Source organism: Tenrec ecaudatus, chromosome 12 (genome assembly GCF_050624435.1).
Source record: "Tenrec ecaudatus isolate mTenEca1 chromosome 12, mTenEca1.hap1, whole genome shotgun sequence".
In the NCBI taxonomy this organism is placed as follows: Eukaryota; Metazoa; Chordata; class Mammalia; order Afrosoricida; family Tenrecidae; genus Tenrec; species Tenrec ecaudatus.
Window position 1 is genome coordinate 129804430 of NC_134541.1, and position 10970 is coordinate 129815399.

A 10970-nucleotide genomic window follows, 5' to 3' on the forward strand; every position below is an offset into this window, starting at 1 on the left:
TCACAGTAGCAAAATGACAATTTTGAAGTAGCAATGAAAATAATTATTATATTGCCAGCCGCGGGTGGTCACCACCACATGAGGAGTGGCATGAAAGGGTCACGGCTTGAGGAAGGTGGCGAACCACTGTATAATCAGTCTGTCATCTGAGGAGGTGGGGGGTGATACTGATAGGATTGGGTCTAGAGCGCTGGTTAACAGGATGCGTTGTGATTGCCAGGCTGTGGGGCATAAACTAAGCAACCTCAATACCAGGAACAAGGGTATCTCATTCCCAGCAAGATAGAAAATCCGGCGGGAGGACTGGAGGGAGCATCCAAATGGATTGTGAGTGCACAATTCATCTTAAAGGTGGAGTAACCATAGGGGGTGGGGTCAGAGTGGTGATGGGGTGCTCTAAAATGGATGTGGCAATGATTGTACAATGCTCCTTGATATGAATGAACTATTGGACAATTGAATTATACGACATGTAAAAGACGTGAAAACAAAACTGTTGGAAGAAAACAAAGAAAAGAAAGAAGCTCGCCGTGTCTTGAATCTTCATCCAGGAGATATCAGTGACAGAGGACACAGCAGCCTTTACAGCAGAACCAGGATCCAGAGCAAACCACAGAGCCATGGAATTCCCAAATCGTGGAGCAAGTAAAACTGAATGCTTCCGGGCCTGGGGTTGGTTTGTGTAGGGTGGGGGAGGGACTCTGAGCACTGAATTCGGAGAGCTGGCCTTGCTGCCCTAAGACCTAGAGCTGAGTGCCTTCAGGTGCAGGATTGCAGTGGAGTGGCATGCCCTTTGGCCATTCATTGGCAGCCCCAAAAGAACTTTGTCACATTGCTGGAGCAGGGCAGAGGCTGAGCCAAGAGGCAAAAGGCCAGAGAGAGGCCTGCCTAAGGGGGTGTGGTGAAGAAGAAACCAGTCCTGACTGAACAATCGTATCCTGAGCACATTTCACCTGAATTGTAACCTAGTGACTTCTCTAATAAACCTCATAATCGGGGGCATTGTCAGTGAATCTGAGTGGCCCTTGTCAGGAATTAAGGAACACAGCAGAAAGCTTGTGCTCGGGAAAGGAGAGCATCATGGGAGACAGAACAATGTCTTTACAAGATCAAAGGCACTTCAGGGAAATGGGAGACAGGCCTCCAAATGGGAGCAAAAGCACCAGGTCTACAAATGGGTGCACTCACTATAGCAGCCAAGCTTTTGAGACAAAAAGGGTCAGTGTTTGCCCAGAGGTGAAGCTCAGAAGACAAGAAAGACAGAAGCAGGGAAACAGTAAACCCAGGGCGGAAGTGGAAAGAGTGCTGCTGCCTTGTGGGTTTACAATCAATGTCACAAAGCAAAAGGCACGTGAATTGTTGAATGGAAAACTAATGGATTCTGTCCGTTCACCCAAAGCATGCACACATGCTTCCCCCCACATCCACCTAACTCTCTTACACATACACACACACACGAACACACACACACACACACACACACGCTCAGAGTATCAGGTATTTTGTAAGGTGTACTGAGTTTCTGCAAATGATGAGAAAAAATGGGACTGGATAATGGTGAGAGTAACTGAGGTCACTGGATGATACACGTAACAAACGGCTGAAATGACACACGTTGTACTGTGCAAAGTACAGTCAGGGGTCGTGGTGGTGGGACCACCACAGAAGGATCTGTAAACCACAGGCTGGGTAGACTGTGTCCCTCCAAACACATGTGGACAGACTTGTGCCAACCTCCCAACTTAATAATCATTCTGTTTCCACAACCAAACCCCAAAGCACGCCCTCTGCCTTCAAGTGGCTTCTCACTCACAGAGAGCCTGCAGGACAGAGTAGAGCTACTACATGGTGTTACGGAGACAGTCAGTCTCTCCAGCAGTGTACAGGCTCCTCTTTCTCCTGCTGGGTGGTGGGTGGTTTCAAACTGCTGACCCTGTGGTTAGCAGCCCCACACATGACCATTACACCTCAAAGGCTCTCTCTGCGTGGCTGTTGGTGCACCATCCCCACCAGGGCTCCTCTGCTTGAGCTCATGGCTGCAGCCACTGTGTCCATGTACCTCCTTGAGGGCCTTCCTCTTTGTCACTGCCCATCTAATTGACTGAATGGGAGGTCCTTCTTCAGGGGCTGGTCTTTCCTGACAATGTTTCCAAAGGATGGGACCCAGTAGGCTCCCCCAAAGCGAGCAGGTTTCAGCGGAGCTTCCAGACTAAGAACAGACAGTGAAGAAGGAATTGGCTCCTCACTTTAGAAGAAAGAGCTGCTGGAAACCTTGTGCATTTGGAGCTCCTCCTAGTCCCCAGGGTCTGGAATGGGCTCAAAGGCCAGCTATGAAGCTCACCTGCCTTTTCTACCAGTGGGATTGACGCCTCTCTTCCATCTCATGTGGTACCTCTGACCAAGTTCACTCGTTGCTCAACGTAACTCCCTTAGCCAGCCAGTCTTCCTCACTTACCTAGGCCCTGCTCACCCTCAAATCCAGCCACTTCACTTAGCCCCTCTCCCCGATATTGCCCCGGTGTCCTTTTGCTCTCAGCAAGCAGGTGGCTTCATTGAGAGATGAGGGGTGGGGGCAGAGACAGGGGAGAAGGGCTTGTTCACAGTGACACCATTGCATTGAGCCTCCCTAGGAGGAGAATTCAGGGTTTTACTGCCCAAGTCAAAGCAGAAGCTCAGGTGGAAGATGGGATGTGCCTGAGCCTACTTGCTCTATTGGGAATGGGCTGGCTCTGAGCAGATGGGCACCCGACTGCATGACACTGGCATCCTGAGAGGGAACCAGCTTTTATTAGGTGGAGGGGAACCACAGGTCGGGGAGGGGTGGTGGCATTTTCCCGGCCGTGTACTCTGCAGAGCAGGGAGGGCGAGGCCTGGGTTAGAGGAAGGTGAGGTGAGCATCAGCAGGGACACTACAGCTCTCCTTGTGCTCCTCAAACAGCCGATCCAGGGCCTTCAAGTAGAGTGTGTGGTAGTGGTCGACGTCTTCCTCCGTGGGGTGGAAGACCTGGGGGACATCGATGGGGCGGCCCACTGGGGAGAGAGGGAGGCAGCTGCTGAGCAGAGAGTCCTTGATGCCCAGGAGGCTGAGGGCAGCTTGCCCTAGGAGATGAGTACTCACCCACCATGGTGATGGGCCTGCGGAAGGGCATGAGGCCCCAGGAGGTGGCCGAGAAGAGACTCTGGCCAAAGAAGATGCAAGGAGCAAAGCCCACCAGTTTCTTGAAGGTCATCTGGCAGCGGTACTGCCAGGAGTCGGCAGGAAAAGTCTTGACGTTGAAGATATCATTCTCTCCGAAGGAGTAGGTGGGTACCAGGGAGGCCCTTGGGAGGAGAGGAGGGAGGCATGAGACTGGTGGCTGGTGCCTGAACTGCCTCAGAGACCCTCAGCTGCTTCTTCCCAAGACCCCTGAAGCGACACCAAAGGGGGCATCCATCTCTGGCCACCAAGGAAGATCTGGCAGAAAGGGCTCACCTTTCTTGAGACTCAATGGTGCACTGAAAACAGGTACTTTTCTAATTTTGCCTTTACAAACTGGCATCCTTGCCAGGCGGTATGTGTGTTATTTCCCCAGTGAGGAAACATGGCAAATGCTTACCTCTGAGATAGTATCAGGGACTTGAACTCAGGAATTCTGGGGCCCCTGTTTTGAGCACTCTAACCTGGCCTCACTCTGGTGCACAGATATGGAGCGGGGTTGGCAGAGATTGCACACCGTGTTTTGGCTCGGTGTGAGAACTTAGTGGGGAGGTGGGCACTCTCCCTGCCTGTATGACCCTACAGCGGGACTCTGGTCAAAGCTCCAGCATCTTCCACTGACCACAGGGGACATTAGAGTCACTCACCCGTGCCGCAGTGCAAGGCGCACGAAGCCTTTGCGATTCAGGAGATTGAGACAGTGCTGGCCTGGGCTGGAGTACAGGACCTCCTGGGCACCCCCGATGACGATGACCACGAGCTGGCTGCAGGGGTTCTGGGACAGGATATAGTCCAGGTTCTGGCGGTCCACAGAACAGTATCCTGTAGGGGAGGAGGTGTTGGTTGATGGAGGCGGATACAGGAAGCAGTCAGCACCAGCACAGTGGCCCCTGAGTGGCTCCACTGTATGTGAATGGTGAGCTTCCACTTTGTCCCATACCCCCACATCACAATAGGTGTCAGCCTCTAGTCCACGTGCCCACACCAGATCACCAGCATCCACTCAAAGCTCCTGAATGGAGTGGTGCTGGTGGAGGGGGCAACTCAACGCCTGGGCACTGACTTCTCCTCCTCCTCTTAGACCTCCTGCTCTCCCTTCTCTTCCTTCTCCTCCTCCTCCTCCTCTATTTCCTCCTCCTCCTCCTCCTTGCTCACCAGAAAACATGAGATAGTCACGAAAGATGGGAAGGCAGAAGATGCCTGCCAATGTGGCCAGGAAGGGCCGGAGCCCAGGGAACTGCTGGGAGAAGGCGTTGCTCTCTGTGCAGAAATTGCAGCTGTACCCGATGCATATGATCCCGTGGGGGTGGGCGCCCATCACATAATTGCGGTCTGGGGGCAACTCGGCTGTTTCCACCAGCTGTGGGTATTCCAGCAGGATTGGGGAGAGAGAGGCAAAGGGAACGTCACACTGGGAAAAGGTAGTGCTCCACCTCAGTGGACCTCCAAGTGTAAGGTCCTGGGAGGGGCCAGAAGATGGCCATGCGCCCCTTCCGACTGCCTGTGCCTAGACCATCTGACCAGTCACCTTGATAGGAAAATAATCCCTCAGGTACTTCCAAATTGTCCGGTTCCTCATCCACGTGGAGCATCTTCCACCTGGGATCACAGGTCACAGAAGTTGGCTTGTCAGAGTCCTCCCAGGCTCCTGTCCTGCCAGTTTTTGCGGACTGGAGAGGGGGAGGGGGGGAATGAGGCTGACTGAAGCTCACCTTGGTTGGGCGTGTCCCAGTCCAGGTAGAGCCAGGTAAAGTAGAGAAGGGAGATGGGCCAGAGCGAGGTGAAGAGGAGGAGGAAGAGCAGGAGGGTGGAGAAGGTGCCTGGATGAGAGGTGAGAGGGAATGAGGAATGAACTCCCTAAGAATTTACTGGCTCCCTTGGCCTATAGGGTGACCCACCCTCCAGTCCCAGGCCTCCGAGACTCTCCCATTCTGCTCACCCAGAAATAGAATTGCGGTCACATAGTGGCAGACCAATACTGATCCCAGCCAGCACCCTCCTGGGGTTTTCATGGTGGAGGGCGGGGGAGTTGAGGAAACTTCCATACCAGGGCCTCCCATCTGCCGTGGGGTTCAGGGTTCCAGAAGGCCCGTAAGCGAGAGCTTTGAAGCCTGCCCTCGGTAAGGTTTTCTGGGCCTGGAAGCCTGGCTTTCCCTTTGTATGAGAGTTGGCGAGTGGCTGTGGCCCAGAGATCCGCGGACCAGAGGCCAGAAGGCTCTAGACTCCTCCCTGGAACTGATATTTGAACTTTTTCCTATCAGCTGTCTAGGTGGCCACTGGGCAGGGCCTGGGAGGCGTGTTCCACTGAGGAGCAGATCCTGGGTGCTGGCGAGATAGGTGTAGGAGACAGGCAGTGCAGCCTACCTTGTGGGTCCCAGCAGCGCCAGGTGTATGTGGGGGGCGGGGGTACACAAATCCTCAAGAGTAGATTCCTCCAGAGCCTGCCTGAACCTTGGCCTGTTTCCAAGTCACAGTGAGGGTCAAGGTCATGGTGGCGGGGTGTTGGAGAGTGGCCTGGTCCTGGCCTGCACCTTGCCTGGTCCTGGCCTGCGAGCAAGCACAGACACACACACAAACACACACACACACACAGACGTGTACGGGGTTTCCCTTGTTTATTTCACTCCCTGGATACCCAGGGTAGAGGGTGGGGGCAGCAGGTCAGTTCAGGAGTGGTTGAAGTGCCAACACGCAGGGCCACCTTATAGCTCCTGCAAGATGAGCATGAGCTGCTGCTTGTGGGGCGCGAGCAGCGTGTCCACCTGCACAGCTGCGCGGCAACGAGGCACCCACTTCCAGCAGGTGACAAGCCGCTGGCGATGGTCGCCCACTGGCCACTTTGTGTGGCCCTGGCCAGAGTACTCCCTGGCAGTGAGGGGGACCGCAGCACACAGCAGCAGGTCCTGGCGACCTTGGAAGAGGCAGGGGCCAAGGGCAGCAGCGCCCACAGCCAGGACCCCTGCCTGTTGGCCGCCTCCAGGGAGAGCTCTTTCTCTCAGAGCAAGAACCCCTCAACAGGAAGGCCTGGAGAAGAGAAGAGCCGCAGGGGACTCAGGCTAACTGCCCCTGCCCATCCACCCCTCAGTGCTCAGGGTTTTGCCTGCAGCGCCTCTCAGGACACTCCCAGGGCCAGGAAAGGCCACCTGGCTGCCTCCAGGCCTAGAGGGCAAGTAGGAGGTTCTGGCCAGGTCAGAGGAGGCTAAACATTTTTGGGAGTGGGGGTGCGGGGCCAGGAAACTGTACTCCTGGATCTAGGAGGGGGTGACCATGCATCATTGGCAATTGAAGGGACAGGATACTCCTTCAAGCACCATCTCCATTGAAGGAAGGTGAGGGGTCTGAGACCCAGCTACCCCCACCCCACCCCCACTTCACCAGTCGTCCCAGAAGATGGGAAGGTGGGACCAACAGGGCAGCGTGAGCATGGCCTCCATGCAGAAGTTATCGAAAGCCCTGACCACCAGGATGCCTGGAGGATGGAAACCGAAGAAGAGGTGGTGTGGAGAAGGATTCAGGTCTGTGGCCTTGAGGAGCGGCAGGGACCCGAGGCAGGGCCAGCAGAAGGCTGGTGAGGACTCTGACCGCTCATAAGGCTCCTTCCTCTGCCCACTCCTTCCCTCAGGCCACGTGCTTTAGACAGAGAGTCTAGCTGCATACAAAGAGCCCTGGTGGCGCAGTGGGTTACGCTGGGGCCTGCTAACTGCAAAGTAAACAGTTTGAAGCCACCACTCGCTCTTTGGGAGAATGGCCAGGCTTTCTACTCCAGTAGAGATATATCATCTCTGAACCCCACGGGGGAGTTCCACCCTGTCCTATCAGGTTGCTATGAGTCGGGATCTAATTGATGTCAGTGAGTTTGGGGTTTTCTTGAGTTAGCGGCATACAAGAATATACACCTTCCAACGGGCCATGGGAATTACAGATGAGTGTCTAGTATGTAATTTCTCTGTCAATAAGACCCTTAGCCTGACGCACTGCGCAAGATCAGAATTTCCAAAACCAAGCCGCCCAAGGAAGAAAGATGGAGCTTTCTACGCTCGTACAGAGTTACAGTACAGGAAACCCACAGGGGCAGTTCTACCCTGTCCCATAGGGGCAGGGTCAACGAGATGGCAATGGTTATCCATTGGACTGCCATCCTCATGGTCTGCAGTTTGAAACCACCAGCAGCTGTGCCGGAGAAAGACTCCACTCCCATAAACAGCTGGCTTCAACTCGATAGCAGTGAGATTGGTGTCAGTTCAAGAATGCTTTCTCTGAAGGTTCACAGCCTGAACAATTCCAGCTTTCTTACCCATCAGATCTCCACCATGGTCTGAGTGGTCAAAAGTAAAATGGAAACTGGCTTATAGTCTTTTGTGACACACAAGCTAGTTTCCAAACGAACAGTAAGGAATGTTTTCATTCTTTATATTAAAACCGGTAAATAAACAAAATAGCTAAAAAAAACATCCACTTCATTTGACCATGACCATAACATTAAGAATCAAATCTATGAGATGAATCCCCTATCAACAGCCTGGGAGCCCTGGTGGTGCAGTGGTGACATTTTGTGTTGGGCTACGATCTGCTGCATGGTTGGCAGTTCGAAACCACCAGCGGCTCTGCGGGAGAAAGACTGGGTTCTCCACTCTCACCAACACTTACAGTCTCAGAAACCCACAGGAGGTCGCTGTGAGTTCCCTTGACTCCATGGCAGGGAGCTGGGTTTTGGGGTGGTGCTGTCAGTTACGTGTTGCATGAATGTCAGGTAACGTGGGTGGTTCAATCCCACCAGCAGCTCTGCTGGAGAAAGATGAGGCTGTCTGCTTCTGTCATGATTTACAGCCAGGGAACCACCCCATAGAGTCACTGTCAGTGGAATGGACCAGATGGCAGTGGGTTTGGTGTGATAAGCCCCCTGGTGGAGCTGGTGGGTAGTGCTGGACGTCCAACCTCAAGTATTTCCAACCCACCCATCCTTCTCCAAGGCAGAAAAATGACTCACATGGTGGCTATGATTTGAAGCCCACTGGATAGCATTGTTTTCATTTCTTTTCTTTATTTATTTTTGTGAGCAAGCATGCAATTAGATGGACTGGGTTATACTATGCTTAGTGCTTGCTTTGGACAACTGTGCCCTCTTTTACGGATGACCTGAGAAGGTGATCACCTTGCTTATTGGACAATCCGTCCCTGGAAGAAGGCGGGTGGCCCATGGACAACAAGACTAGATTTGGGTGAGATGATATTTCCAAGAGTTTTTTCAGAACCCCCACACCGCTCTGCCCATGCCCTCACAGATATCGAAGCAGTCCCGAAATGCCAACAAACTTCTAAGTTGCAGACTCAGGCAGAGAGAGGAGCCGTGCCCCAACTCTCTGGATGTGTCAGTCTTCTTGGAGCCATGCCATTACAAGGCATCAGGGAGTCAGGCCTGGCCTAGCAGTACCAGGATCCTATCCAGGCACACCTGTCTTTGGGTAGTGAGAATGGCAGCTCTTCACTAATCTTACTCCTATGTCAGATTCCACCAGTCCTACTCCTGTGTCAGATTCCACCAGTCCTACTCCTATGTCAGAATCCACCGGTCCCACCCCTGTGTCAGACTCCACCAGTCCTACTCCTATGTCAGACTCCACCAGTCCTACTCCTACGTCAGACTCCACCGGTACTACTCCTATGTCAGACTCTACCACTCCTACTCCTAGGTCAGACTCCAGAAGTCCTACTCCTATGTCAGACTTCACCGGTCCTACTCCTATGTCAGACTCCACCGGTCCTACTCCTATGTCAGACTCCAGAAGTCCTACTCCTATGTCAGACTCCACCAGTCCTACTCCTATGTCAGATTCCACCAGTCCTACTCCTATGTCAGACTCCACCAGTCCTACTCCTATGACAGACTCCAGAAGTCCTACTCCTATGTCAGACTCCACCAGTCCTACTCCTATGTCAGACTCCACCAGTCCTACTCCTACGTCAGACTCCACCGGTCCTACTCCTATGTCAGACTCCACCAGTCCTACTCCTATGTCAGACTCCACCAGTCCTACTCCTATGTCAGACTCCAGAAGTCCTACTCCTATGTCAGACTCCACCAGTCCTACTCCTATGTCAGACTCCACCAGTCCTACTCCTACGTCAGACTCCACCGGTCCTACTCCTATGTCAGACTCCACCGGTCCTACTCCTATGTCAGACTCCACCAGTCCTACTCCTATGTCAGACTCCACCAGTCCTACTCCTATGTCAGACTCCACCAGTCCTACTCCTTGTCAGACTCCACCAGTCCTACTCCTATGTCAGACTCCACCAGTCCTACTCCTATGTCAGACTCCACCAGTCCTACTCCTATGTCAGACTCCAGAAGTCCTACTCCTATGTCAGACTCCACCAGTCCTACTCCTATGTCAGACTCCACCAGTCCTACTCCTACGTCAGACTCCACCGGTCCTACTCCTATGTCAGACTCCACCGGTCCTACTCCTATGTCAGACTCCACCAGTCCTACTCCTATGTCAGACTCCACCAGTCCTACTCTTATGTCAGACTCCACCGGTCCTACTCCTATGTCAGACTCCACCGGTCCTACTCCTATGTCAGACTCCACCAGTCCTACTCCTATGTCAGATTCCACCAGTCCTACTCCTATGTCAGACTCCACCAGTCCTACTCCTATGTCAGACTCCACCAGTCCTACTCCTATGTCAGACTCCACCAGTCCTACTCCTATGTCAGACTCCACCAGTCCTACTCCTATGTCAGACTCCACCAGTCCTACTCCTATGTCAGACTCCACCAGTCCTACTCCTATGTCAGACTCCACCAGTCCTACTCCTATGTCAGACTCCAGAAGTCCTACTCCTATGTCAGACTCCACCGGTCCTACTCCTATGTCAGACTCCACCAGTCCTATTCCTACGTCAGACTCCACCGGTCCTACTCCTATGTCAGACTCCACCGGTCCTACTCCTATGTCAGACTCCACCAGTCCTACTCCTATGTCAGACTCCACCAGTCCTACTCTTATGTCAGACTCCACCAGTCCTACTCCTATGTCAGACTCCACCGGTCCTACTCCTATGTCAGACTCCACCAGTCCTACTCCTATGTCAGACTCCACCGGTCCTACTCCTATGTCAGACTCCAGAAGTCCTACTCCTATGTCAGACTCCTCTAGTCCTACTCCTATGTCAGACTCCACCAGTCCTACCCCTATGTCAGACTCCGCCGGTCCTACTCCTGTCAGACTCCACCAGTCCTACTCCTATGTCAGACTCCAGTGGTCCTAATCCTATGTCAGACTCCGCCGGTCCTACTCCTATGTCAGACTCCACTGGTCCTACTCCTATGTCAGACTCCACTGGTCCTACTCCTATGTCAGACTCCACCAGTCCTACTCCTATGTCAGACTCCAGAAGTCCTACTCCTATGTCAGACTCCACTAGTCCTACTCCTATGTCAGACTCCACCAGTCCTACTCCTATGTCAGACTCCAGTGGTCCTACTCCTATGTCAGACTCCACCAGTCCTAACCCTATGTCAGACTCCGCCGGTCCTACTCCTGTCAGACTCCACCAGTCCTACTCCTATGTCAGACTCCAGCGGTCCTACCTCCTATGTCAGACTCATTCAGGCCAGCTGCACCCCCAGACCCCTGCAAGTGCCTTAAGGACCCTACACTGTTTGCCTAGGGGCAGGGGAAAGCAGATTGCCAGGTGTTTTGTTTCCCCAGGCTTCATGGACTTGCTGAGCCCCATGAAGGGGAAGACCCTGGCAGGACCTTGGCCAC

At 53.4% G+C, this 10970-nt stretch overlaps 1 protein-coding gene across 1 annotated transcript; it reads right to left on the reverse strand.

Annotated features, from left to right (window-relative positions):
- Window positions 1-2875: 2875 nt before the first annotated feature.
- On the reverse strand, window positions 2876-5208 carry LOC142422940 (2-acylglycerol O-acyltransferase 3-like). Its single transcript, XM_075528147.1, has 7 exons — window positions 5136-5208; window positions 4909-5016; window positions 4725-4795; window positions 4352-4556; window positions 3844-4018; window positions 3119-3321; window positions 2876-3030 (listed from the first exon to the last, which is right to left on the reverse strand). The coding sequence occupies exons 1-7, from the start codon at window positions 5206-5208 to the stop codon at window positions 2876-2878; spliced, it is 990 nt and encodes a 329-aa protein (XP_075384262.1).
- Window positions 5209-10970: the final 5762 nt, after the last annotated feature.

Bases quoted from the DNA above. Each gene is read 5' to 3' on its own strand.
- LOC142422940 (XM_075528147.1), bottom strand. From the start codon at position 5,208: ATGAAAACCCCAGGAGGGTGCTGGCTGGGATCAGTATTGGTCTGCCAC. The intron at 4,019-4,351 runs GTGAGCAAGGAG...CCTCCCCTACAG, and splicing joins TGACTATCTCATGTTTTCTG to GATACTGTTCTGTGGACCGC. The intron at 3,031-3,118 runs GTGAGTACTCAT...CTCTCTCCCCAG, and splicing joins CAGGCCCATCACCATGGTGG to TGGGCCGCCCCATCGATGTC.